The 27,555-nt window shown below is 49.5% G+C and overlaps 4 protein-coding genes and 1 pseudogene across 6 annotated transcripts; 1 reads left to right on the plus strand and 4 right to left on the minus strand.

Annotated features, from left to right (window-relative positions):
- Window positions 1-5,834: 5,834 nt before the first annotated feature.
- On the plus strand, window positions 5,835-10,629 carry LOC117847068 (cysteine-rich receptor-like protein kinase 2). 2 transcript variants are annotated; one of them, XR_004638529.2, is made up of 9 exons: window positions 5,835-6,744; window positions 7,062-7,172; window positions 7,272-7,411; window positions 7,539-7,749; window positions 7,843-8,077; window positions 8,205-8,358; window positions 8,462-8,790; window positions 9,186-9,725; window positions 9,797-10,629. XR_004638529.2 is itself a non-coding variant. In XM_034728224.2 (7 exons), exons 1-7 carry the CDS (start codon window positions 5,937-5,939, stop codon window positions 8,792-8,794), a joined length of 1,992 nt encoding a protein of 663 aa, XP_034584115.1. In that variant the 5' UTR covers window positions 5,836-5,936; the 3' UTR covers window positions 8,795-9,003. The 2 variants fall into 2 exon arrangements, 1 of the variants encoding a protein (XP_034584115.1); XM_034728224.2 differs by lacking the exons at window positions 9,186-9,725; window positions 9,797-10,629 and having other exon boundaries at window positions 5,836-6,744; window positions 8,462-9,003.
- Window positions 10,630-10,852: 223 nt separating this feature from the next.
- Window positions 10,853-17,477, minus strand: LOC140222082 (uncharacterized; annotated as a pseudogene).
- Window positions 17,478-18,156: 679 nt separating this feature from the next.
- LOC117850804 (UPF0481 protein At3g47200) lies at window positions 18,157-20,341 on the minus strand. The gene has a single exon (XM_034732674.2). The coding sequence runs from the start codon at window positions 19,953-19,955 to the stop codon at window positions 18,432-18,434; it is 1,524 nt and encodes a 507-aa protein (XP_034588565.1). The 5' UTR covers window positions 19,956-20,341; the 3' UTR covers window positions 18,157-18,431.
- A 136-nt stretch (window positions 20,342-20,477) lies between these two features.
- On the minus strand, window positions 20,478-23,031 carry LOC117850805 (beta-carotene isomerase D27, chloroplastic). Of its 2 annotated transcripts, none has more exons than XM_034732677.2 (8): window positions 22,836-23,031; window positions 22,644-22,739; window positions 21,839-21,943; window positions 21,619-21,718; window positions 21,424-21,515; window positions 21,245-21,325; window positions 20,984-21,052; window positions 20,478-20,824 (listed from the first exon to the last, which is right to left on the minus strand). In XM_034732677.2, the coding sequence occupies exons 1-8, from the start codon at window positions 22,980-22,982 to the stop codon at window positions 20,681-20,683; spliced, it is 834 nt and encodes a 277-aa protein (XP_034588568.1). In that variant the 5' UTR covers window positions 22,983-23,031; the 3' UTR covers window positions 20,478-20,680. The 2 variants fall into 2 exon arrangements, with proteins under 2 accessions (XP_034588568.1, XP_034588566.1); XM_034732675.2 differs by having other exon boundaries at window positions 22,824-23,031.
- A 1,317-nt stretch (window positions 23,032-24,348) lies between these two features.
- Window positions 24,349-27,204, minus strand: LOC117847438 (solute carrier family 40 member 3, chloroplastic). Its single transcript, XM_034728653.2, has 11 exons — window positions 26,957-27,204; window positions 26,496-26,868; window positions 26,306-26,395; window positions 26,029-26,208; window positions 25,878-25,952; window positions 25,699-25,800; window positions 25,463-25,592; window positions 25,228-25,374; window positions 25,047-25,153; window positions 24,841-24,954; window positions 24,349-24,738 (listed from the first exon to the last, which is right to left on the minus strand). The coding sequence occupies exons 1-11, from the start codon at window positions 27,100-27,102 to the stop codon at window positions 24,457-24,459; spliced, it is 1,746 nt and encodes a 581-aa protein (XP_034584544.1). The 5' UTR covers window positions 27,103-27,204; the 3' UTR covers window positions 24,349-24,456.
- Between the last annotated feature and the right edge of the window lie 351 nt (window positions 27,205-27,555).

Below are 27,555 nucleotides of genomic sequence, written 5' to 3' on the forward strand. Positions count from 1 at the left end.
GGTCTCAATCCTTGACGTCTGTGACACCTTCAGAAGCTATCTGAAACCTTGCTTTGGCTTCAGGCAAGCAGAGAGAGCTTATTACTTTACAGATTTGCTCCTACCATCTTCCCTTGCGAAGAGCAAGCCTGACAGAAACAGTATTGACATTTTAATATGTATATAATAAGATGTGAATAGAACTTTTTTCTAGAATACGCAGGAGAGCTGTGTATCATTCAATTAAGAGGAAAAGAAAAGTATTTGCTTACAACGCGGGCCATATCCGGGCTCACGCACACGGGTTATGAATGTATACGATTACATTGGGAAAATTCCACTTCCAATATTGTCAGGTGGTCTAAGCCGTTCTAGACCGGTTCCTAGAAGCTAGACGTCCTCAGCAGCTGAGCTGAAAGTCCAGCCAGCCGCCGTCAAGTATCTAGCGCCCGCGGCCAGCCAATTTGCTGCTTCTTCGTGTATGGCAAGGAGCAGTTCTTGTGGTGATTTCTGCCGGGTCGTGGCAAAGGTCCTGCTGTTGCGCTCTTTCCATACCGCCCATGAGACCATCATAACAGTGGAATCGAGGCCCTTGGCTCTTTGGCGTGGCAGTCTGCTCCGTTTGTGTGACCACCATGTAAGCAAGGATGCATGGTCTGTCGGTTGTAGTACCGGAAGGTTGAGCTGCAGGTCTAATTGAGTCCAAATCTGGTTGGGAAATCCATACAGATAATTGGTTAGTTTATCACATTACATAGTAAAACACCTTACTGCGGAAGCATGAGCCATGATGTTTCCACCAATGGGCTTGATCTGCGGTCCGGCAAACATAACAGACCATCCACTTGTTCTACTACTTGATTGGTGATAATCCAAGATACTCCAAACTGCAGTGATCAATCAAATCAAATTAAGCAAAAGAGGGCAGTGTGGACATCACTTTCATTTGAGTGGAAGCTAAAGCACAAACATAAAGGTAAAAGGACTTCAGTTTTCTCAATGATCAAAATATGCCAACTTATTCCTCCAAAAAAAATGCTAACTTACAACTGGCCTCAATCTGCCACCTCAAGAAATTAGCCATATGCATTTGCCTTCCTGATAGCTTCCCTCTTCTTGAGTAATCAGTTCTGTACAGAGCTGTGGCACTACATACAACCATGAGAGCAAACCTGCAATTGTAGATATTCAGATGAGAAATTTGGAACAATAGCTAGTTCTTCTATTACTAATCCTCATAAAAATCATATACTAAGAATCACTGGAAATAAGCACCGGCTATTCTGATATGTTCACGATTGTAGCAAATAAACATTTGTAAGCAGAGTTAATAAAAAAAATGCTTTGACAGAGTAGCAGTCGCAGCAACAATTTTTTTAGCCTGTTTTTGTATTGTCCACTGTGATATAATCATGGAAGTAGAATTTCTCAATTAGACAAAATAATGAACATTTCAAAGGCATATACAGTATAAGCATAGTATACTATTTGTACTATACATTTTTGACTGAAAAATATGCATTGGTGCCTAACCCACATTAAATTTATGTTAGCTTAGTTCAATAATGTGTCATGAAGAAAAACGAGGTTTTCTTGTTCAGTGAACAGAGTGAAAACTCGCAAAACTACTGATTAAAATAGCAGTGAAGTTCAGTTCTTTGCAAGAGTTATATGTATATTTTAATTTCACATGAAATTGCTGTGTGATAGAAAGAAACAGCATATTAACTAAGGCCTGATTCCTATGATTCATAAGTAGGAAAGACAACCAAATATATATTAGCTTATTTGCTTATAAAGTAAAAAAAGCACACATATATTTTATGAGCTTCAAGTAACATACAGTCAATGCTTGCAGATCAACATAGAGAGTGTTTGTATTTGCTGGATAGCTAAACCTGCGAACTAAATCTAGAAAATAGATGATGAAATAATTGATAAGATATCACCCATTTGTATTTTTGATATCTCTGGCTCTCTTCGTTCCACCAAACTGACTGAACTGAAGCAGATATTCTTCAGTGGGAAGAAGCGCAGAAAGAATATGTTCTAAAACTACAATTATCGTCATACAATATACCAACAAATGATTGTCATCCACATTTCATAGCTTAGTTCAACAAAAAAAAAATGTAGGGAAATTGGCTTCATGAACCACTCAACTTTTCTAGTCCACTTCAAGTGATATTTTGCTACAGGCACATGACCATCATTTTCTCCATAAGAGTGCATGCTTGCATTTCCACTTTCTCAAAGTCAATATTACATAATTTTTATTTCTGCGTGCAATTGGGAATGGTCCAAAGAAACATTACCTGCTTGTAGTTACTATAGGTTCTGGGATGCCGTATTTGTCAAACAAGTATACTCAATGCAAGTGATACCGTATGACCATAGCTCCTCAAGGTTTTGTTTAAGTGTAGATACAGAGGTAGTTGCTCGACTTATCTGAGATATATAAATCGCACCTCAACAAATGAATCGTATTTGAACATACAGAAACAAGGTTTAGCTAGCAATAGATATCAAATAGGGAATTTTACATGTGCCCTAGACAACAGGAATTTTCACAACAGTTGTTAAATTTAAATTACTTATATGTAGTTATGCAACTGTGAGACAATTTTAAACAAAAATTATACAGACAGGTTAGTTTTATGTCCAATAGCAGTGCAAATTTCAGAGAGAGGCCACACATTAGCATTTAGAAAGAAAAATACTATAGATTATATATATGTCCATGGTGGGATGAATTTGATAGGTCAGCATAGTTGATCTGTTTTATACCAATGTGGGAGTTATTTGGATCAACTTCCAATTTTTCCAGGCTACCTGGGTGGTGGTATACTCTACTTGTTCATCTGTGTTGGTTTGGGGTACGGTCAGTCTAGAATAAAATGGGACCATCAAAATGTACCATGCAGTAAAGATTCAGTAACTGTCTCTCAAACAGATTTTTTTTAATTAAAAAAAGACACCTCTTTAATAGTAAATGTCAGGGTCTGGACATATATACTGCCATTTTATTTGAATCAGCATAGCTCTAGGCCAGAAGAAAGCAAGGTAGATGTAAAATGATAAAGAGCATAGCTATAGGCCATAAGCAAGCAAGGTAGATAAAATAAATATGGTTCTTGTGTCGAACAAGAGCTTAAAGGATGAAGAGCCTATTGATGTGCACAAGAATTCATGATAAAAAAAATCCCCGGCTTTCGGCTGCATCTGGCGAGCTTGGGCTCCTCTTCGAGTTAAGCTTTTCATGTGGCTTGCTATGATGCAACGACTATGGATCTCGGCTCGCCGTAAGAAACATGGACTACAGAACTGGGACGAGTGCTGTCTTTGTTGCCAGGACCCCGAGACCTCTGACCATCTGCTTGCCAACTGCAGCTACACGAAGCAGGTCTGGCACTCAGTAGATCAAATGGCAGGCAACGCCTCCTTCCTGCCAGCCTTCGGTTCTTCAATGATGGATTGGTGGCTGCTCCGGAGGCGAAGATTCCACGGCGCCAGGAAGAAAGGGATCGACACCACAACCATCTTGGTCTCCTGGCGAATTTGGAAAGAGCGAAACAGTCGTGTCTTCAACAGAGATCCACAACGGACACCCAGAGATCCACAACGGACGCCGCAACAGCTAGCAGCAGCAGTCGCGGAGGAAGCGGCGCTCTGGTTCACGACACGGGCGCACTGCTTGTCTAGTGTAGGATGGCATTTTGATAGTTTGTAACGCTATCTCGACCGACGGTGATGGTCGTTTACTGTCTAGGAGCTCTCATCTCGTGTAATTAGCTCCTAGGATCCCTGCTACCGTGTGTGCGCGCCCGGTTTCGGCCCGCGTTGTATGAGTACTATCTATTTCTTCTTAATTGAATGATGCGCAGCTCTCCTGCGTATTCTAGAAAAAAAGATAAAAAAAAATGCAAAAACCATATTGATCTCATTACTATTTCAGCATGGAAAGGTCCACAGAAAAAGGAATTTATCTTAGCATAGGCAGGCACATCACAATCTTCACATAGGGGCTTAACTCCTAAGATTATGATGTATATCCAATAGACTTAAACTTCAAGTACACTCTCATACGTTTGCCACATATATTTACTGATTGGTTAAAAAAGAGTTCAATCTTTGCAAAACAAAAGCAGGATATCACAGTGAAAATAAACTTTGCAATAATGACTTAGATTTAACTTACCATTTGTCCCCGCAGGACCCCCGAAATAAGGGGTCTTTAATTACCAGACCGCCTTCCGCTCACGGGTGGCGGGGCTACGCGCCCACGCAGCTGGCTGCCTCGCGCTTGCGGGGCCACGCGCCTCGCCACTGTACGAGCATGTGTCCAGGCTCCGCGCGCCCGTGCCTCGCCACCGCACATGCCTGCCCGACCGGCCGTCGCCACTCACTAGGGTTCGGTGGTGTTCGGTCGGGTGACAGAGGAAGAAGAAAAACACATGCGTGTTCGGTCGAGAGTGAAGGGGTAGGACCGTAGGAAGGATGAGGGATATTGGTGTCTTTTCATCATGTTACGAAGGGTTTTTCTGTTTTCTCTATTTCATTTATTTAGGATGGAAGCGGCAGAGTTAAATATGGTTAAACAGAGACTTTTTTATAAAGTAGGGCTAAAAATGCAAAGTGAATAAAAATGGGGTTACAATTAATTAGGATTCAAAATATGGGGAAAAAACGCAATACTTCCATAGATAAAAAGCATGCAAAGCAAAGCATGGAAAGTTTGTTGATTTGCACTTTTGACAGATGCATGTTGCTGGCTCGTGTGGACACTGGATACAAACTTGAAGAACTTCCAACTAAAATATTGATGAAGCTTTCAACCGATGGCATACAAGTATACAACCCCGCGCGCTGCAATTCCTTTGCAGCCAGCCAGCGCATCGGCGCGGCGAGTCGGCGACCGGTGAGGGGCCGGTGCGCGTGGGCGAGCGCTGGCGCGACGCCGTCCACGCGAATCAGGGTAGCCGACCGCCGCGCGTCGACAGGGACGGCACGGGCATCGACGACGCCAAGTATGCTGGCAGTCAGGGTGTCACCGTGTCAGGGAGCTGCACGTGCCACGCGTATCGATTAGACGGCCGGCGTCGACGTCAGGGGTCGCCCGAGTTCGCTGGCCGGCCGGTGGCCACCATTAATCTCGCCCAATGTCCGCGCCGCCGTGGTGATCTAGCTAGATGAATAACAGATGGCGATTAATGCAAACAATTATTACCGAAAGCATTAAAAATTAAAAGCAATTTTCAATAGGCTTTGCTTCTATGGTTGAAACCGTACTTTTTCTTTAAAAATAATGATTGACGATATAGAGTCACAGGAACCTTGAATCGTAGTATCATGTGATCGTCATCAAACGGTTAATTAAAATTCCTCTCTGCTGCAATTTAAGCAAATTTGTCAACTAGACAACTACTCAACATTATTTTCTCCTCTGTTTGGCAGCAGAACTGAAGACTGGCACCACTCGAACACGGAATGTTTTGTATTAGTCCCTAAACATATTCAACAGTCAACACGCAAGCTACAAATGTACTGGATCATGTCGTTGATCGCCTCACCTGTTTGAAATGTACACGCATGCATGTACAAAGATTTTGTTCTTTTTTGATGCGAGAAGATTTTGTTCCAGAAGGTTGTGTAGGTTATGGTCAACATTTTAGTGACCAAGTCAACGCTGTAGCACTGTGCATTTTGTTTGTGAATAATGTTTTTTTGTTACTTTGCAGTCACCAATAATCAAACCCAAAAAAAAAACGGTCCATTCACGCCGACGTCAGTTAGAAGAAGCTAGCCAGCCAGCTGCTATTTCGTCCAGTTCAGATTCAGACAACGAAGTCCAAACACGGAACGGGCACGCCACGACACGTACTACAAAATGAAGCCGAGACGGAAGAACTCGCACGAGCACTGCTGCTTCGGCGCGACACGACGACGATCGCGGCGCCATGCAGCGGCGGCGACGAACAGGAAGAGCGCACCACCACCACCCCTTGTTCCTCCAGGCGGCGGCCGTCCTAGCCCACCTCCTCCTCGCCGCCGGCGCCGGTGACGCGGGCGCGCCGTCGATCCTGGGCACGGTGTGCGGTAACACGAGGACGCCGAACCCGGAGGCCTTCGACGTCAGCTTCGTCACCACCCTGGAGATGATCTACCAGAACGTGACGCGCTCCGGGTTCGGCGCCGCCGGCTCCGGCACCGGCAACAACACCGTCTTTGGCCTCGGCCAGTGCCTCGCCTACCTCTCCTCGACCGACTGCCAGCTCTGCTACGCGCAGAGCCGCGTGAAGCTGCCCCACTGCCTCCCGGCCGACGGCGGCCGCATCTACCTCGACGGCTGCTTCCTCCGCTACGGCGCCCGAAACTTCACCGCCGACTCCACCGACGCCGGCGACACCGCGGTGTGCGGCTCCAACGCCACCGGCGGCGGTGCGCCGGGGTTCGCGGCGGCGGCGGCGGAGCTGGTGCGGAACGTCACGGCTACCGCGCCGGGCGCAAGGGACTACTACTACGCGTCGTCGTCCGCGGAGTCCTCCGGGCGCGCGGCGCGGGCGTACGCGGCGGCGCAGTGCTGGAGGTCGCTCAACGCCAGCGCGTGCGCGGCGTGCGTGGCGAGCGCGCGCGACCGGGTGCTCCGCCAGTGCCTGCCCGGCGCGGCCGAGGGGTACGGCCTGAACGCCGGCTGCGTCGTCAGGTACTCGACGCGGCCGTTCTACCTGGCGGCGGACGCCGGCGGCGGTGGCGGCGGATCGTCCAGTGAGTACATTCTACGTACTGCTATTATTGTCTCCATTTGGTTCCTCAAGAAATGGTCGTTCGTTGGACTTTCTGGTCTGTTCTTGGTCCAAAAAGTTTCACGGGGAAGATCAGAGAAGGCGTGCCGTGTCTGAATTTTAGTGATAGCAACAAAGCATGTGCTTGCTGCGTGCACGCGAGTATCATGCAAATGGAAAAGATACAGAGGGTTAAACTGCAAAATCCGCATATATGATGATCATCACATTACTCCCCTCCAAAGAAGTTCTTAAGAGGTTGACCTTCTTTTTTTTTGCTGGATTTTTCATGGCATGCAGCTCGGCACATAGTTGTCATCGTGATCGCTTCGGTCTTCTCGGCACTGGCCGTCATCGGCATAGCATTCGTCTGGACGAAAATGAGGTCGAGAAGAGATAATCTCCATGACGGTATGTAAACTCCAACATGCCATTGGGCATTGGCACCTTATGCCATATTCCTATGAATATAATAATTGACACTGTGCTCTGCTGAGCTACACTGCACAGACATGGACGGCTCCGGCGAGATCATCCGCGCCATCGCCGCGTCGCACCTCAGCTTCAAGTACGAGGAGCTGCGCCGGGCGACCGACGAGTTCAACCAGATCAACAAGCTCGGCCAAGGTGGCTACGGATCAGTTTACAAGGTACATTATCCTACGCTCCCACCTTTCTGAATACACATATCGCAACAATTGCAATGCAAGTCTTGTATGAACTGTTTGAGATTGCAATGGCTTTGGTTTCTGAAAACTGAAATCCATGGTGGCGTAGGGCGTGCTGCCAGACGGCCGGGAGGTGGCCGTGAAGCGGCTCTTCTTCAACACGCGGCAGTGGGCCGACCAATTCTTCAACGAGGTGAAGCTCGTCAGCCAGGTGCAGCACAAGAACCTGGTGAAACTGCTGGGCTGCAGCGTCGAGGGCCCCGAGAGCCTCCTCGTCTACGAGTACCTCTGCAACACCAGCCTCGACCACTACCTGTTTGGTATCCACCCTAACCGCTGCATTCTGAATTTTCTTCTCTGTACCTGAAAATGTGGATGCGTCTCTGACCTTTTCGCGGTCGACGGTGATGCAGACGCGTTCAAGAAGAACGCCCTGGATTGGGAGAGGAGGTTCGAGATCGTCCTGGGCACGGCAGAGGGCCTTTCCTACCTGCACAATGCTTCGGAGATCAGGATCATACATAGGGACATCAAGGCCAGCAACATACTGCTGGATGAGAGGTTCAGGCCAAAGATTGCCGACTTCGGCCTGGCGAGGAACTTCTTGGAAGATCAGAGCCACCTCAGCACTGGTCTTGCAGGAACCTTGTAAGCCCAATTCCTTCCTCCAGATATCATAAAACAACCGCAAGTTCATGTGACAAATGAAGAAAAAAATTGTGAAAAAACTTGTCTGGAGAAATGGCACTCACTACAACAATTTTTTCTTGCACAGTGGATACATGGCTCCAGAGTACATCGTCCACGGGCAATTGACAGAGAAGGCCGACATCTACAGCTACGGCGTGCTAGTCCTCGAGATCATCACCGGTCGGAAGAACCACAACTCGGTGGCGTCATCGGCAGAAGGCCTTTCACTCATGGCACTGGTACAAATTTCTAACATGCCACCTCACTCTCACTCAAGTGATACTTGTTACTGTAGCATTTCAGAAAACCTGATCGAGCTAGCACTGCTCTGTCTTTCTTCAGATATGGAAGCACTACAACGCAGGCACCCTGATGGAACTCCTGGACCCAAACCTTCGCGATCAGTGCTCGGAGGAGGAAGCTCTGCAAGTGTTCCACATTGGGTTACTATGCGCGCAGGCGTCGCCGAACCTCAGGCCGCCGATGTGGAAGGTGGTCGAGATGCTGAGCGGCAGGGCAAAGGTGCTTCCCCGGCCCACCCAGCCTCCGTTCATCGACGTGAAGGGGTCGAACGCGAAGAGCGATAGCTCAGGGTCGACGTCTCTTCTGACGAATTCGGACAGGTCGCCGTTCTCGCTGAACCAGCTATCAGTGAGTGGGGTGGAGGCCAGGTAAAAGGTGTGGATGATGTTAGAGATTATCCATTATGTTGAGGATTAGTCTGACTTTTCTGGTCATGGATCTTTCGTCGACCTGATAACGTACTACTTGATTGCTGTGTGTAAGTCTTCGGAAGAAAGATTCCTGTTTGTAAGTAGTAGACATCCAGAAAATTTTGAAACCTTAGTATTCTCCAAACATTCAGAGCACAGCCATTTCGATCACTTTCGCGGAGAATTTTCTTTTGTGTACTCGCTAAATGAGTATAACTGAAACTGGTATTTGCCAAATTTAACCATGGAAATTCAATGTGCAAATTAAGCCTAATATTAAGCAGTAATGCAAGCATCCAGTAAATAGTCCATCTTTTTAAAACTTTCACTTTTGCCATGTACACCTTCCACAGGGATCCAGTATCACCTCACAAGAACCCACAGATTGGAGCACACCTGCCATCATCTCTCAGCAACAAAGCAATTGAAAGTCAGACAACTCATACGCCCATACTGACTGAGAGTTGGAAGAATTGATCGGGATGGGGACTGGCAACACGAGAGCTCAAACAGCTGTGAAGCCTAAGACTTCCAGGTCTGATCAGAGATTCAGAGTTGCTGCTGCTGCTGCCTGGAACGCTGCTGAATTTGGTGGCTGCGTGATCTGGTCCGGTCGCTGTCGATTTGTTCATGCAAGTTTTGTCAAAACTTACTGCTGAGGAGGAGTTAATGGGCCAGCAGCTAGCCAAATGGCCTGACTGGTGGAAGGATAGAATATTGATGAGCATGGGTAAGTGTTCGCCGCCGCCCAGGACGGAGACGGTTGAACGACCAGCATCAGTGCTCGTTGAAACTGAAGACAGGACGCTTGCAGCCGGCGTGCTGCTTCACGCCTTCTCGCTGTTTTTTTCCCGATGCACAGTGCATATCTAGAGGACTGGTAACAAAACACGGTGAGTTTGGTACGCACTGTGTGATTTTCTCATGTGAAAAACAAGATAAAAATTTTAAAACAATGCAGCAGTTCTTAGGGAAATGGTATCCACACGCAGCAACCGTGTTGTATGGTCTAAGCAAAATTTCAAGAGGAGGACACTGTCAACTTCGCGTGCACATCGGTACGTTTTGCACTGTTAGAAGAGAAAATCAGTGTTTTTCATTTTTAATAAAACCGGGATTGAACTTTATCTTGAGGTTTTGCATGCACATACAAAGCTAAAAAAGAGTGATTCAAAATTTTCTTCTTTTCAAAAAAAGAGAGAGAAATTTAGGTCAGCCTAGCCTGCATTATCGGACTGACGCTTCTTCTTCTTTTTTTTTTTGAGGAACGGACTCCCCTCGTCTCCAAGTGACGCCAGCCTAGCCTGCATTATTTCCCGGTTCCGGGCGCAGGATACTAGCTGAGGCGAGGGAGGAGAAAAGAATATTGGTGTTGTTCCTTGGCATGCTCAGGGCCGGTCCTGAGTTTCGAGGGGCCCGGGGCATGTTACCCACCAGGGCACACATGACACAAGTGATGTTGTTCAGCCTGTTCGCTTCAGCTTATTCAGCCAGCTTATCAACCACCCAACAGTGTTTTCCTCTCACAACAAATCAGCCGTTTCAGCTTTTCAGCCGGCTTATAAGCTGAAGCGAACAGACCCGTTGTTAGCAAGGATACCTGTGCAGGTGCAGCTAGCGTTGCTGTTGTTAGGGCATGTACAACCCACAGACAGGTGTTTGTCTTTAAGCGCCTCGAATTTATCATACAGACATGTATAAAGACAGGTCATACAACCCACAGACAGGGGGTCCGTCTCTAAAGTTTAATGCTTTGCATGTAGCTAAGATCAACTATAAATAAATTTTTTTATACCATTATGTGGCTATTTGATAGAAAATGTATCAAGGATAAATAAGAGCAACATGATTACAATATTTTTAAAAACCATCAATATAATAATTATATTACATATAGATGCAACGTCTTTTATCTAATTTCCTTTGTTTCCGTAGCGTTACCATACGTGCTCGATTAGATTCTTCTTCAGTTTCCTATGTGTTGGTCAAGCTTTGATAGTGGAATTTCTACGAAGTACCTCTACGAAGGTAGGATTAGGGTTGTCCTTGTACGCACTTCAGGTGGGAGCACTAACGTTGCACTTGGATTCTCATTCAAATCCAAGACTTCTCTAATAGAATCCTTCTCATCTTCCACTATCATATTGTGAAGGATAACACAAGCTTGCATTATGTTGATAACGTCCCCCTGCTTCCATAACCTTGCTGGTCGACGAACAATATCAAAGCGTGATTGCAGCACACCAAATGCACACTCGACATCTTTCCTCACCCCTTCTTGCATCAATGCAAATAATTTGTCTTCCGCCGACTGAGGGGCCGTCACTGTCTTCACAAATACTGCCCATTCTGGATATATTTTATCGGCAAGATAATAACCCATGTCATATTATGTTCCATTTACATTATAGTGTACCGCAGGAGCTTCCTCTTTTATTGCTTGAATGAACAGTGGTGACTTGTTTAGAACGTTTATGTCATTCTGAGACCTGGCGGTACCAAAGAAAGCATGCCATATACGAAGATTCTTGCCACTGCTTCAAGGATCATAGTAGGAACGCCTTTATCACCACGTGTGAACATGCCTTCCCAACCTTTTGGACAATTCTTCCATGCTCAATGCATACAATCGATGCTTCCCAACATTCCTGGAAAACCACGAGCCTCATTTTCTCGTAAGATTTTTTCCAGTTCATCGCTTCTTGGAGGGCGTAGATATTCTTCACCGAATTTTTCAATCACTCCTTCAGCAAATTTTCCTAAAATCTCCAAACAAGTGCTTGCAGCTATCTTTAACACCTCATCAAGTTGATCAGCCGAGGTTCCATAAGTTAGCATTCTGATAGTCGCGGGTTGTGTTCCTAGCCGAGACTATGGAAGTGAGGGTGGCCTAACGAGGTGGTAGACCATAAGTGGCAAAAGTTGCCTTGCTTCCGGGAATAGTAAATTTAGAGTGATAAGAGCAACTTCAGCAGACCTTCTAAATAACCCACTCTAATAGGCCCTCCATTTTAAGGAGGCCTCCAAAATTCTCCTCACACCATCCATTCCTAGGGGATCTCTAGGGAGCCCTCTATTCATGGCGGAGCTGTTTAGAAGGTACTGTTGGAATTGAGAGAAAAATCAAACCCGTGGAAAGTAGGGGCAGCCCCTACTCGAAAAAGTAGAGGGTTTGTTTATAAGGTGTTGCTAGGGTTGCTCTAACATATTGTGTTATTGTGTGGGTGGGTGTAGGAGGGGGAGGCAGTGGACCCAGAGGTAGAGACTCTACCGTCAGAGGAGGGTGGAGGCACGCTAGATCTGAGCATTTTTGACCCGATCCAACCTGGTCCGAGCCTATTGGGATTTGTCCCATCCACGCTTGCTATGGGATTGGGTGTGGTAAGTGAAAATTAAGTTCGAAATAATTTGGACCAGCTCGAGCCCACCCATACAATTTATTTGATTTTTTAATTGAAAAAATCAGCCTAACAATGTCCATGGGAGGGTCATGGGCGCAAATTTTCAGTTTGAAATGAATTAGGATTTTTTTCAACCCGGTCGGAGCCTGACCCGGCCCGAAAAATGCTCATGTCTAATGCTGGCAGCACAAACGTGAGACGGTGTCAGACCGACGGTGGAGAGCGAGTGCAACTGAGCTGCGGTTAAGGGTCCAGGTGCTGAGCAGTGTATCACTTTTCTTGTCAAGGATATATAGCTAGCGAGATCATGACTTTGGATGTGCAACTAGATTTCCTTGGTGTTTGTTCAGTAAAAAATTTGCTTACTAGCTCCAGAGAGCTTAATCGGCTCGCCTGGCTGGCAAGGGCCTCGTTGCCCACACCAGCTAGGAGAGGCGAGGCGAACCTTGCTTAGAAATCAAGCAAATCCTAAGAGCGCATTTGGTATAGCTCTGGAGCTGAACTCCAGCAACTCCAGCCAATTTTTCACCTAAACACCTCATGTCCAAAATTCCATGGAGCTGCCAACTTCATGGAGCTGTAGTGCAAATGGGGGTGGAGTTTTGGAGCACCTATTTTGCAGCTCCAAAATCACACAATATGAATCTCCTCGTAGAGTTAGTGGGTAATTACCCACCAATACCAACTGATTACACAGAAAATTAGTTCACTTCTTTTTCTCCCGAGACCCCCCCCCCCCCCCCGCGCCACATCTCCCTCCCGCGTCTGTTCCTCAATCCCGCGCCTGCTTTGTTCCTGGCGCCCGACCCCTGCCGCCGCCTAGGGTTTGGCCGCCGCCATCCCCGTCGCCGGCCGCTGTCCACCCCCACTACCGCCGGCCGTCGTTATCCTGTCCTACTGCCCTCGTCCACCCCTACCGGCCGCTGTCCTGCTACCCCTACCGACCACCGCCAGCCCGTCGAGCCCTGCCGCCGGTCGCCCCCGTCAACAGGAAACCCTCCGCCAGCCGTAGAACAAGGTAATTTTTTCCCGTTTTGATTCAAAAATTGATTTATTTTGTATGCATAATTCCTTTCATAGTCAAGATTGGTTTGATTTGTTGTTGCAATCCTAGATTCACAGTACATATTTTGCAATTCAAAATTTGTTGTCTGTACTAGAAAAATACGGACAGTACCATTTCAATGAAGTAGATTAATTCCGTCTAATATAAATTTTTTGAGTTGGATAGATGCCTGAAATTGATTGGAACTCGGAGAACACTCGGGTGCTTTGTACGTTGTTTGCTGAACAAGTTGGAAAAGAAAATCGGCCAAACATACACTTGAATGCACTTGTTTATGCTGAGGTTGAGAAAGGGTTCAAAGATAGACTGGAATTGTGGCTACCAAGGTTCAGATCAAGAACAAATAGGACAAGTTGAAGGAAGATTTTAAGGCATGGAAGAAACTAATGCTGAGGCAAACAGGGACTGGTTGGGACCCTATAAACAAGACTATTGCTATGGATGGTGAATGCTAGAAAAAATCTAGAGCTGTAAGTTGGTTCAAAATTTTTGATTCAAAATTTTTGATATATTTATTTTGCATACGTCAATTCTATTGGTAATACTTATAATAATATGTGTTGTTTTGTTTATTTCAAGACATTCCGGTTGGTGGAAAGTTTAAAAAGAAGGTCCTTGAGAATGAAGATGAATTAGCCAAGTGCTTTGCTGACATCACTACTATTGGTATTGATCATTGGTCTCCTCATGTTGTGAATGTTGAAGCAAAAGAAAATGTTGATGAGACACAAGATGAGGCAACCAATTTTGAGCCACAAGATGATGATTTCGTTCCTGAAACACAAGATGAGGATATTAGTATTTCTCCTCCACCTACGAGTGGCAAGAGATTGGCAAGGTCTGTTGAAAGAAGTGGCAAGAAGGCGAAGTCTGGGAGTGCACTTCTAATTCAAGAAGCAGTAACAAGTATGGCAAGTTCAGTCAATGAATATGTTTCGAAGAGACATGGAAAATACTTTGTTGATGAAGTGATGGGGTTGTGATTGCTTGTGGGACCGGCTATGATAGCAATGAATATTACATTGCGTCTGAACTATTTGTGAAGAAGGAGCAAAGGGAGATGTTCATGACCATGCCTACTAATGAGATTAGGTTCAATTGGCTTAGGAGGAAATACAATGACAAAAATAAAAGTAGAAATGGCAATGAGACTGATGTCATTTATGTATGCCACATTTTATTTTTGTCACATGTATGCCACATTTTATTTTTATCACATGTATGCTACATTTTATTTTTGTGCACTTTATTTATGTATGGTAGTTGTATCTTACATTTCATTTATGTAAATGTTCATAGATGTCTTCAAGTAAGACTGATGACTCTAGTGATGATGGGGAATTTTTTTTTAAAATTGTTGAGACCAGTGCTAAACTAGCACAAAGTTATCATAACTTGTATATGGACAAGGCACCGCCGAAGTTTATGTTTTCACAACAAAGTGGAATGGGATGGTTGATGGAGATGATAAACGCTCCGGGAGAGTGTCATCGAATGCTTCAAATGAATGAGGTTATTTTTCATGATCTTCATGATGTGTTGGTTTAGAAGTACGGATTAAAACCATCCAAACACATGAATACATATGAAATGCTTGCAATTTTCCTATTCACATGTGGTGGTTGTGAGTCAAATAGAAGAGGACAAAATAAGTTCAAACACTCAGGTGAAACCATTAGTAGAAAATTTCATGAAATTCTAGATTGTGTGGTTGCCATGGCATAACATTTCTTGAGACCAACAGATCCTAATTTTCGCAATGCGCACAAGAGGATTAGGAATGACAAGAGAGCATATCCACACTTTAAGGATTGCATTGGTGCAGTTGATGGAACCCATATTCGTGTGTCTTTATCACCTGAAGAACAAGTGAGATATATTGGTAAGACTAGAATTGCAACTCAAAATGTGCTTGCTGTTTGTGATTTTGATATGCGCTTCACCTATGTGGCTGCGGATCAACCGGGTTCTTTGCATAACACAAGTGTATTGTACCATGCATTGGAAGCAGATGTAGATGTCTCCCCACATCCTCCTCAATGTAAATATTTTTCCTTATGTTCTTGTTCATATTTGTATACGCAAACTTATCTTGTTTTACATATGTGTAGGCAGGTACTATATTGTAGATGGGGGCTATCCTAATCGTCCGGGGAACCTGGCTCCATACAAGGGTGAAGGATACCACTAACCTGAGTGGCATCGAGGTATGGAATCAAATACTCCAAAAGAGAAGTTCAACCGTATACACTCATCTGTTCGTAATATTATTGACCACTCATTTGGAGTATTAGAAATGAAATGGCAAATCCTTTACAAGATGCCCTGTCATTCAATGGTCACACAAAAGAAGATTGTTGCTACTACCATGGTCCTACACAATTTCATACGTGAACAGTGGACTTTGCTAATTTTGATAAAGATCCTACCTACGTGCCTACTATTCCGGAAAGGTACAACAAGTATGTCGTGTCTCAACATGCCTCTAATGGATCAACTTCAGAATCAAGCTTTGTGACTATGGACACATTTCGTGATAGTATAGCTACATCCATCGCCCTAGCATGGAACTAGTGCAATGATTATTGTAGTGACCTTATTTTGGAACTATGAACTTATTTCGTAATTTCGGTTCTAGACAAATGACATGTAATGTATTATTATTTTGGACTTCACTGCATCTACTTTCATTTCATATTTGTGAGAAGTAGTTCAAGTTGTTCATTTTATCTAAAGAACAGTATATTTATTTGAACCAGAAGCAAGAATGGCAATCTACCCTCAAACTCCTCTTTTCTAGAGCTGGGGACACCCTCCCAGCCAAACACCTCCATCAGACAGCTTCAACTTCACCTAGAGCTGGCTCCACCTGGAGTTTTCGACAGCTCCACCCAGAGTTGGAGCCATGCCAAACAAGGTGTTTATTATATTGGATCCGTATCTAAGATTAGCTTTTTTTTTAACGAACCAGGCAGGAGAGCTGCCGATTATATTAAAAAACAAGAATACACCTAGATTGGCACAACAACAAACAACCGAACAACAACAGTCGGTTGGATTGGGACATCAACACAGCCGCACAACTCCACTCGAAATACTAACTCAAAACAACAACCGGTTAGATTGAGACATCAACATAGCTACACAACTCAACTTAACTCCACCTGACTCACCAAACCGCACCACCACAACCCGAGAGAATAGCCGACAAGTGACACTCATCTCAAGAGCTGTTATCCCTGACGATGTCCCACGTCAACCAGTCACTGCCATGCAGAACTAGGCGCCGCAGTCCGCTGCAAGCCATGTAGCTACCACGACTGTTCCACCATACCACCGTCATCTTCAGGCCACACACACGATCGTCGATCTCCCAACCATGATCTTGCATTGGCAGAATCCAGAAGAGGAGCCCACCACACCTCACCAAAAAAAGTCACTGCCATGCAAGACCCCTCTCCAAAGTATCGTTGTTGCAGCTTACACGCCAAAACGACCAAAGCACTGCACCGGATCCTAAACCTCCAAAGCAACGTAGGACACATGGAGGCCTCACCACATCCACCGCCGCACACCACTCCTTGGACTCTCCTCGGACACACCACCTTAAAGCGCACGGGGGCCTCGCCTCTCCCGCTGCTGGACTTTCCAAGGATCCGGATTTGCTTCGCCATCAAGGGTGACTTGGTACCCCCGAGCCGCTCCAGAAACTTCACCTTCACCTTACTGTCATCGGGATTACAGCTGCACCACACATGCGGACCCAAATCTTCTAGCGAGCATGGGCCCTCCGCTCCTCCTCGCTGACACGATCCCTTCCCGCACCTCCTAACTCACAGCCACTATGCCTCGGTCACCACCACCACGCGTGCGGCCACTCCAGCACACTCTACCGCTGTCTCCGCCACGCCTGCGCCGCGAAGATTGCCCCGCGCTACCAACCTCACCTCCATTGCGCCAGTGCACGCCGATGCCAGCCATACCACCATGGTGTCGCTGGCGAGACCCGTGCCAACCAACCTTGACTGCACTACCACAATGCCTCCCAGCGCGCAGAGCCGCATCCTCGATGTGCCGCCACCAACACCCCTGTCGCACACCACCGCACCGCTCCCAGGTGTGCCGCCTGCACACCTGTGCACCACCGCGCCGCTCCCATGTGGCCTGTCGCCGCGCATTCGTCCCGACCGCCTCACGCACGCCTCTGTGGTCCGCGCTGGCTGCCACCACCGAGGTCAGCTTGCTTGCCGTCTTCTGCCGTGCCCACATCTTCACCCTCTCCGTCTTGGCCTCCGGCTTCCCTCCGCCGCCACCAGGGCCCATTGGTCCCCCCGCCATACGGCGAGGCCTCTGCGCGCCCCATGAAGCTGCTGCCGGAGCCCAACGACGAAGACGAGTCGGATGACCGACGCCTGGAGCAGCCACCGCCGTCGCCACCCCACGTGGGGGAAGCCGCCACTGCCGCCACGCTTGGCAATGGCCCCGGATCCGGACGTGGGGGCCTCGGGATCCGGCCTCGCTGGCACGGCCGTGTGCCGCCCGCCCCGGTGGGGGAAGCCGCCGCCGCCGCTCCTGGTGACGGATCCAGCCTCGTCGGCATGGTCGCGTGCCGCCCTATGGCAGCTCCCTCCGACATCCCCAGCGGCTGTGGCCGCCAGGAGATGAAGAGGGGAAGCAGGCCACCCTGCCGCCACCATCCTCGCGAGCCGCGCAGGCGGCGGCCGGCTCAGGTGGTGGCGCGGCGGTAGGAAGAGGGAGGAAGGGGCGGCGGCGGCGAGGTCATCCGCCCGTGTCGCTCACGTGGGAGCGACGCGGGGCGTCGGGCTGGAATGCCTGTTTCTAAGATTATTCTTCTGATAATCATAAATCGTATTTCTATTCATTCCATCAAAGTACAGTATCAGCTCGCTACATGCAGGTGAATACACCAATAATAAACAAGCTTATTTCAGAAGAATAATCTTAGGAACAGGCATTCCGGATCCTTATGCGAAAAATAAGTAAATAAATCGCCGTACAAATTAAATGTTGTTTCTTCAAGAAAACTGAGCTGAATGCCGTTAAGGCGCTAACTTAAGTGAAGATGCTGAAACACCATCCGTTTGACTTGGAGTGGTGGATTTCTGGTGGAGTCAGTGCTTGAAGGATCCGTAGGTCTGCAGTATGGTCGAGATGAAGGTGAAGAAGGTGACGAACTCGGCGACGACGGCCCACGGCACGGTGAAGTAGTTGCGCTGCACGTCGGCCCACATCATGAAGAGCGGGTCCTGGCTCCGCTCCCGCAGCTTCTGCAGCGTCTCCCTGAGGTAGCTCTTCTCCAGCTCCCCCGCCGCCTCGCTCGCCGAGCCCATCTGCCGGAAGAAGCACGCCACGTCCTCCTTGCTCTCGTTCCCCGTCGTGCCCCCGTGCACCACCTCCGCCGCCACCAGCACCCCCGCGTCCTCCGCCGACTGCACCAGCTTCGCCATGAGCCACACGTACGCCGACACGTCCCCGGCGCGCTGCTCCGCCGACTGCTCGAACGCCATCAGGTTCAGCAGAAGCGGCGCCGTCCGGAACTCGATCCGCAGCTGCGGCAGCCGAAGTCGGTCCTCGTGCGCCAGCTTCACGGTCAGCGGCACCGGGCCCAACACCGACGCGATGCCGGCAGCGGCCTTGCTGCCGCTCCCGCCGCGCACCTTCTTGAACCGCACCCACATCCGCTTCAGGTCGCTCGCCGACGGCAGGTCCTCGCGGCCGTAGCTCGCGCGCCACCGGCGCTCCTCGGGCAGGATCGGGTACAGCAGAGGCACGAGGAGCAGCAGCGGGAGGCGCCGGAGCAGCCGCGCCGCCTCCTGCATCATCTCCAGAGGCGCGCTGTCCTGCATCCGCGGCGGCGGCTCCCACCTGGTTCGCGCCGCGACGACCATGGCGTGGAGCACGTGCAGGATGTGGCAGACGTCCTTCGCCGGCGGGAGTGCCTCGCTCATGTCGCGGCCCCTCTCGCCGCCGAGGTAGTAGAGCACCAGCTTCATTAGCAGGACCGGCGGGTCGTAACCCGTGGAGTCGAACTCCGGCAGCCTGGAGCTGCTGATGAGGTCGACGAGGACGAAGAATGGGATCTGGTTCTCGGCGAGGACGAGGTCCACCGACAGCTGCACGGGGCCGAAGGGCGTGGCGTGCAGCAACGGCTCGTCCTTGCCCGTGGTGACGTTGACGAGGTGCTCGATGATGAAGCAGCCGTCGAGTACCAGCATCTGGATGAACTCCACGTCGGTGATGCCGTCGAAGTCCTCGGCGGCGTACATGGCGTGGGCCTCGTGCTTGCGGGCGGCGACGAGGCGGACGTAGCCCTGGATGACGTCGTGGCGGGAGGCGTCGGGGTGGCCGCGGGAGATGAGGCTGTTGAGGTAGGTCCTCTTGAGCTGGTTCCCCGGGCGGAGGCGGCGCTCGGCGTCCTTGGAGTGGAGCGGGCCGATGGCGACGAGCCCCGGCGTGTAGGCGTCCCGGTTATGGACGCGGAGGTGGTCCGGGACGCGGGACACGCGGGACACGGGGTGGGTGTTCACCATGATCCGGTGCTGCTCCGTCGCCGCAGCCTCCTCCAGCTGCTGCGTCAGGTGCCACGCCACCCAATTCACTTGACTCGTGAGGTCGTCGCCGTCCATCGCCGGCATGATCAGTGCCTACTGCCTAGCTAGCTAGCTATCCACGAAGGGCGCCGCGGCACTGCAGGCGACACATCACCATGCATGTATTATATAGGTAGGTAGGGTGCATTGCACACGAGGGAGTGGTGGCAGATCAAGAGGTAACAGCATGGATGGAAATCTTGAACTGAGAAAGAAGGGTTAGAGACGATGATGGCATGGACACGCAAGAATTTCAGCATACGATCTCTGGAGTGAGCAAATGGGGGATTCGTAGCTTCCCTTGGTAACAAAGATTCCTTGCTTTGCTTGTGGATACGGCACAGCAGGATTATGCGTGATAATTCGCGTCTAAAGTAAGACTCTTTAGTTCGAGTCTTGGGGAAGACATAGTCGAACGCAAAATAACCAAGCAGACCTGGTTACTCGCAAAGTCGCAATCATGACCCCACATGGTGCTTCAGTTTGAAGCTTTCGAGCAAGCGTGTTGCGCCTCATTTGATCAATCCGAACCTGGTCTTGTTGTGTGTTCAGAACTCAGACTCGCTGTTGGGCAACTGCAAGAATCGTCCGGTTCTAATATTAGGTTCATGATGAATCCAGGTAGCAAGGTCCGGAAATTATGCACGAAAACGCACAATGTCGGAGGTGTGCTTGCAGTTATTTGGCAAAAGGATCAAAACAGGGTACCATCACTGGACTGTACCATCTCATTCTCATCTACGTTGTGCATACTTTTTACAAGCAGCGTATCAAACTTGGGGGCAACCGAGTTCATCCGGGCTACTATTTCTGCCGATCTCCCTGCGTCTCCTCGCATTTGTGCAAATGTCCAAGCAGGGTTCCTTGAGGGCTTTGTCAGTATCAAGAGGTGGAGGCGGCACTCCAAAGTTGAACTGCAATTAACAACAGCGTAAACTATGTTGTCAGGTGGGGTGCTTTATCTGGAACTTTGGTTGTATATTGCACAAAAGTGAGAACGTACACATAGCAGGCCTCAAGTTTTTGTTTAGCCTGACAATATGGTACACACTGAAAGTCTGGAACTGTTTTACCTGGCAGCTATAGTCTTCAAAATTTGGCTCCATGTATAAATCAACGCCCATGTGATCTTTGAAGAAAGTCTGAAAACAGAAAGTGTACTTCATTCAGGAACATTCTTTCGGGGGGAAAAGCTCTTTGGAGATTATTGCGCAGAATCAACAATAGCCATACAAAAAGCATAGCTGGATTGTATATCATTTTCCCTCTAGTGTTTTGATATACAGTTCCACTTGGACTCAAGAGACGCTACTGGAAATAAGGCATAAGCAAACCTGAGTTGGCAGTTTGCACGTGTTGATGCAAATACCAAGGCATTTGCTCTCTTCCAGATATTTGCATTTCTCAACGAACACCTGGCGATTGTCATCAAGAAGATCAAAAACATGATTCCAACCAGAGTCTTAGCGAAGAAAAGGTGGAAAAGGAGTTGCTAGTTGGAACAAATCTATACCCCACTTGACCAAGACTTTCCATCAGGAAGAGTGACAGAATTAACTGAACATGTGCCCATTAACCATTGGCATGAAAGTGCTGTCGCTCTAGCTTCTCAAGTAATAAGCCATCAATAGCAAATAGACCAAGTTAAAAAGAGAAGAATATAAAGTATAAATGGAAATGATGTACTTTCTACTCAAAGTAAACTCACCGAGCATCATGGCAGCTAGTTGACCATTAGCAATTGGCGATAAAAGGGCTTTGTATAGGACAAGCAATAGAGGCGGAAACAATGACTGTAGTACTCGGACCTGGAGTTTTTAAAAAAAGAGACACAAAAAACAAAAAATTGATTTAGTTGTTAAGTTCACATGCCAGACAGATGTCTAGTAGAAGAGACTAGGGAGGAAGAACAAGAGAGGGTGATATACAGCTGCTTGCTCAGTCTCCAAAGCACTCTTCCCCTTGACCATGAGACGATTGGCAACCTCCATCAGCCCGGCATACCCAGGCTTTTCCGAATCCCATCCAACCTCCTACAGCTTTTCAGAGAATTAAAAAAATGTAATTGCATTCTTTTACTGAAAACTGTGATATGATTTTGTCCTAGAACTTAACAAATACACCTGAATAGCGGATTGGTGTTATAACTACATGTACCTTATCTGAATTCACATGATTTTTTTTCTTTTGCCAGTTCCAGAGAATTGTGTGTACTTTCTTCATTGATATGGCATTGATTATTCTATGTTTCTGGAGAGGCAATCTGTCTGAAAATTATTGTAACATACGAAACCTGGCATTAACTTGTTTTATGATTGAAATCTGAAAACTACGGTTCCTTTCCCCGCACATCATCTATAAACAAATCTACTTTAACAAACTGGGCCTTCAGTTCAGATTACAACAAAACAAAATGTTCCATTTTAGACATATAGAGTTTCGAGCTGGTTCCTTGCGAATACATCGATACTGTGATAAACTAATAACTATCCGTTCAAATTGTCAAGTTTATCTATGCACGTGGTGTCAATTCTCAGGATTTGTCGAAGCAGGGCAGAGCGCCAGAGCCTCTAGTTGGCTAATGTTCAGAAGATTCCTCTTATATATTCTGACAGAACTCTGGAACGAAATCAATTTATTAGCTCTTTTATTGACGGAAAAGAAGCTAGCACATCTTTAGCAATTTAGCATCGTGTAACTTGAGGAAGGAATAAATGGGTCGATGGAGCTCACCTCCACCATCTTGCTCCGGAAGAAGGCGAGGAGGAGGTCGTCCGCGAAGGAGGGCCGGTACTCGCCGCCCTTCCCCGGCGCGGCCGCAGCATCAGCCTGCGTCGAAATCAAGTAGCACCACACAATCATCTCCGGCCACTGCTGCGAATGGACAGAGATAAAGGGTACGTGGTTTGGTACCGAATAAATCACCTGCGGCGAGGAGGAGCGGAGCCGGCGGCTAGGCCGGCGACCGAGCAGGAGAGAAGAGGCCGGCCACGAGGAGGAGGAGGAGGCGCCGTGAAACGGCGGGCCGCGGGAGGCGAGAAGGCGGCCGCGGGTCGCGAGCGGCGTCGCCATGGACACGGACAACCGCTGGCTGCCGCCTGCCGGCCGTGGTGCGCCTGCTGAGCTGTGAGCATCGGCGGATGGCCAGCCGAACTGAAGGGCCCACAAGGCAGCGACCTTTCCGCAGCAGCTGTGGGCCCCGATCAAGCATGAAAGAATCTGAGCGTGGGTCGGATTTGTTGCGTGGACCGTCCATGACGCCAGCCAGCCCGGCCCGGCTTGGCGCACCAAATCCCTGTTTCAACACTCATCCATCTCGCTTTCCACTTATTTCTCGACCAGCCAAAATACTCTTACGTTACTACGGATCCTACCCATTATCAAATAAATTCGCTAGTAAAAAATAGGATTTCTCCACCTGCGCAAGACTCATCCGTCAGACTGCCATATTGAAAGCCTTATTTAAACTGGATCCTAAATAGTGCTCTACTCCAAACTTAAAAGTTGCAAAAAAAAAAAACTTTAGCAAGGTTCCTACAGGGATTCTCATTTTGGATAAGTCTTTTGAATCCCCAGGCAGTGGGGCTCTCCATACAGCCTCATCCGATCGACACAATGGTGTAAAAGAAAATTTCCCTCGCTCTTGTTTCCTCAGCTTCGACCACCGGCACGCGTGACTACTAGCAAGCCACCTACCTACATATCTCTCCTCCATACTGGCCCTCCCCGGTGCATGTGCACCGTCCCATACCTACCCTCCTTTCTCCGGTGGTGGCTCAAGTCTTGATTGCTGAAGTTGGCACCACCACCTTTAAGCTGGACCCATCGTGAGCATTTGGTCGAAGTGCCACCTAGCCTCAAGCTTTATCCTACCACGAGCCTCCGCTCCACCCTTGAACTCTCCTTGCATGGTAACCTCCTCCTCCACTAGCTGCCCTGCCGCTAGGGGTCGTGTGAACAAAGGGCACGCCATCCTCCAAGATCCACACACTCGTAGCTTCGATTTGATTCAATTACAACACATGGTTGGTGTTATCGAGGCTCTTGATTCTATTCGATTCGCGGAGAGATCAAGATGCTCCATGAAAGCAAGGAGCCGAGCTCAGCGGGGAAGTGTTGCCAAGGGAGAGTTTTGAGGGTGCGCCTTCAATGACCTTGAGCATGAGTAGCATGAACACAAGGAGGTGGATGACAGCCATGGTGCGCAACGATGGTTTGGTGGAGCTCGGCGACCATACCATGGTGGTGTTGCTCATTTCATGGAAGGTGAGTAAGGGGACGAAAAATAAGAACAACCCTATTTAGCCTTCTGGTTAGAGGCCAATGTCACGTTCACCACTGACGACGGAGCTGGAGGCCCACCCTACAATTCCACCTCGTACACTCAACACTCGACAACAACCTCGGCATGTTCCAAGGCACTTCACCGCAAGAGATGTGATGCTATTTTGTTTGAGCTATATAAAATTTGAGTGGCGAGGGGAGGGGCATGTGCCCCCCTACAAAATTTGGATCGAACACTTTACAAAATTTTGCACACCGTACATCAGCGTGGGAAGAGCCTCTTGAGCTCGTCGGTGGGGTTTGCCAGCCACGAGCAGAACAGGCAGGCGGCCGCGGCGACCGACGCCGCCGAGAGCGCGGCCAGCCAGCCGAAGTGCGCGGCATCCCTGGCTACCACGGCCACGCCCATCATGGTGAGCTCGGCGAGGCTGGCCACGGCGATCTCTGTGGCGCCGATGAGCTTCGCCTTCCCCATCGGGTTCCCCGACTGCACCACCTGCAGGCCGATCACGCTGTACGCCATGTGCCCCAGCCGCGACGCCACCTGCAGCGAGCAACGCAAAATGATCGTACAAAAAAGAAGAACGTCCGGGGCTCAAGCTATGGCCGTTCCATCCATGGCGAGATGAGGAGGCGGTGGCCTTACGATCAAACCGAGGAAGGCAAAGAGGGTGCCCTGCCGTGAGACGGGGCCGGTGAGGAAGACCAGGACCGCCGCGCCGAGGAGCGTGCTCTGAGCGATCAGCCCCGCAGCTCCGGCCTGTCATGGTGGAATGGAAGAGATTGGTTTCAGAATCGACATGGCTGAACTCGTGATCCATGGTGTAAGGCCGTAAGTGTAACTGCCCTGACCTTGAGGATGCCCAGCTCCTTGACAAGGTTTGGGACCATGAACGTCGCGAGGATCCCCATCACCGCCGACGACCCGCCGAACGCGCCGAGCACCGACGCGCTCACACCTGCCAACGGGAGCCATGAACAAGCGGTACATGGCGAGCTCGATGATCACCGAAGAAATTGGGTGCACACGTACCGTGGTGGATGAGGAACGTGGTCATGAGAGCGCCGGGGGCGAGCGCGACGTTGAAGCAGACGAGCACGTAGGCGAGGCTCGCCGGGAGGACCGGCTGTCGTAGGTACTCCGTCCAGCCGTGCCTGATGGTCGCCCAGGCATCTTCAACTGCCATTACAGGGGAACAGAGTATAGTACTGAACTGCCTTGATGGATTATAGTGTCTTCAATTGAGCGATTGAGCCGGATTCCTCACCTTTGTTCCTGATGCTGAGAGCAGAAGCTGCGTGCGTGCTCCCATGTTCAGAGCGCTCGAGCGGGCCCAGACTAGCAGAGTGATCGAAGATGCCATCAGCGAGTCGATTCATTGCACCACCTAGAAATAACTGTTGAACAAATCAGGGATTCAGAACTGACGAGGACTGCACAATACTAATGCACATTGCCTGCAGCTAGCCACAGAGACTGAAAAGATCAAGGCAGGCACTGCACCAGAAGGGGCAGAGCACAGAGCGAGATGGCGCAGGAGAGCCTGATGCAGGTCAGGGGGTCGCTCCTGGAGAGCAAGACAGCGAAGATGGACGCCCCTGCCGTCTGCACACACGAAAACACGAGCAGATTACAGGATGTAGTAACAGAACGGGGATCGCAATGATCATGCCGGCGCGCACCTCGCAGAGGAGGTCGACTCTGCTGAGCGTCGCGTTCGCCCGCGCCAGCGCGATCGGCCTGCCTTCCCCTGCTAGCTTCACAACAAGATTCGAATTCAAAATTGGTTTCAAATCTCAATGCGTGCTAGCTCAGAACGAAGTCAAAACCCACCTGCACGACGAAGTCGCGCTCTGCGATTACGCCGAGGGAGACGCAGGAGAGCCGGTCGACGGCGGTGGACGCCACCAGCACCGCGAACCACGGCTGCAGGAGCAGCGCCGGCGCCGTGGAAGCCCGGGGAAGCGTGAACGCGTACGTGATCATCGCGGCCGAAACCCAATGCGCTGCGGTCTGACACGCCACGGGCACTGTCAGAACTAGCACCTACTAGATTATACTGAATGGTGTAACCTGTCACAGTGTTGGAGCTAGAATCATGGAGATTCACCTGGATCACGGTCAGCGATCGGTACGCGGGGATCCGAGGTAGCGCGCTCATGAGATCTCCGACCAGCGGGCCGGCCGCGAACACCACGAGCTGCTCATAGTCATCGGAATGTTGTCAGAATTCAAAGACATCTGCAGAGAGTGTGCCTTGAATTGCAGAGTCAGACTGGGAACAACAGAGCACGGCGCACCTTGGTGAAGAAGCCGAGGACGGCGACAGGGAGGAGGCTCGGGTGGAGCGTGGCGATGGCGGCGGGCCACGTGAAGTTCCACAGCTGCTCGGTCACGTTCCCGGCGAGGCAGGCCGCGTAAAGCGCTGTCATGGCAGCCGGGTAAGCAGCGGTTTCGCCCAAGAGGCGGCCGCCTCCGCCGTCGCTCCTCTGAAGGGCGGCGAGCGCGTCGTCATCCTTGAGCAGGCTCAGCTCCGTCTGGAGGATGTCCGAGGACAGCTGGACAAACGGCAGGTCGTCGAGCTCCTCGGCGGCGGCGGCGGGGGCGAGGCCCGTCGTGCCGGCGCGGTCCGCGGAGGCACAGCTCGCGGCGAAGCGCCTTCCTGAAACTAAACTGCAAAATTCACGACGCGACACGCGGGCACGCTCCGGTGAGGTTGCAGGAACAGGGAGGCGAGAGCAGAGCAGCAGCACTCGATTACCTGTACGGCGTCGCCGCGGCTCGACGGCCGGTCGGGCTCCGCGCGAAGGATGCTGCCGCCGACGTGCGGGGAGGGATTAAGCGTCGGGACGTGGCGGCGGTGCGGGATGGAGGCGGGGTGAGCAGCTTGGACATGGGCGACGCCATGGCCGGCCGACCCCCCGGTCGCCGTCGTCTGCGCGGGAGCCGAAACGGATAAGGTGGGTGGTTTCGTCGTAGTCGGGAGACACGCAGGCCAGGCCTCCAATTGCAATATGCAATGCACAACTTGGGCCTTTGGATAGCACGCGGCTCGTGCCTTTTTTTTGTATCCTATCGGCCCAATTTACTTTCTCTTAGCGGAATTTCTACATAATAATATCCGGATAAATCTGATGCTGATTTTAGACAGTTTTCAATGGCCAGGATTTGTTCAAGATGCGTCGAGCCCATTGTGTCTCCGAGATCAAGACCTAGGGCAGCACAACGTCGCCGTACTTGGTCAAGGCGAGAGGGAAAAAAATACGGCGAGAAATTGACCGGTAGTTTTCACATGAAAAAATTAGAAGCTGGCCCCACGACGAAATAGATGATGTGGCAGGATTTTAATTTTTTTAGGAC

This window comes from Setaria viridis, chromosome 3 (genome assembly GCF_005286985.2).
Source record: "Setaria viridis chromosome 3, Setaria_viridis_v4.0, whole genome shotgun sequence".
Lineage (NCBI taxonomy): Eukaryota > Viridiplantae > Streptophyta > Magnoliopsida > Poales > Poaceae > Setaria > Setaria viridis.

Excerpts from the sequence above, each read along its gene's own strand:
- LOC117847068 (XM_034728224.2), top strand. The coding sequence starts at position 5,937 with ATGCAGCGGCGGCGACGAACAGGAAGAGCGCACCACCACCACCCCTTG. Across the intron at positions 7,173-7,271 it reads AAGAGATAATCTCCATGACG|ACATGGACGGCTCCGGCGAG; the intron begins GTATGTAAACTC and ends TACACTGCACAG. Across the intron at positions 7,750-7,842 it reads CCTCGACCACTACCTGTTTG|ACGCGTTCAAGAAGAACGCC; the intron begins GTATCCACCCTA and ends ACGGTGATGCAG.
- LOC117850804 (XM_034732674.2), bottom strand. The coding sequence starts at position 19,955 with ATGCCGGCGATGGACGGCGACGACCTCACGAGTCAAGTGAATTGGGTG.
- LOC117850805 (XM_034732675.2), bottom strand. The coding sequence starts at position 22,982 with ATGGCGACGCCGCTCGCGACCCGCGGCCGCCTTCTCGCCTCCCGCGGC. Across the intron at positions 22,740-22,823 it reads CGCCGCAGGTGATTTATTCG|GCTGATGCTGCGGCCGCGCC; the intron begins GTACCAAACCAC and ends ATTTCGACGCAG. Across the intron at positions 21,944-22,643 it reads TCCGGAGCAAGATGGTGGAG|GAGGTTGGATGGGATTCGGA; the intron begins GTGAGCTCCATC and ends GAAAAGCTGTAG.
- LOC117847438 (XM_034728653.2), bottom strand. The coding sequence starts at position 27,102 with ATGGCGTCGCCCATGTCCAAGCTGCTCACCCCGCCTCCATCCCGCACC. Across the intron at positions 25,154-25,227 it reads CACGTTCCTCATCCACCACG|GTGTGAGCGCGTCGGTGCTC; the intron begins GTACGTGTGCAC and ends TCCCGTTGGCAG. Across the intron at positions 24,739-24,840 it reads TTGCCTTCCTCGGTTTGATC|GTGGCGTCGCGGCTGGGGCA; the intron begins GTAAGGCCACCG and ends TGCTCGCTGCAG.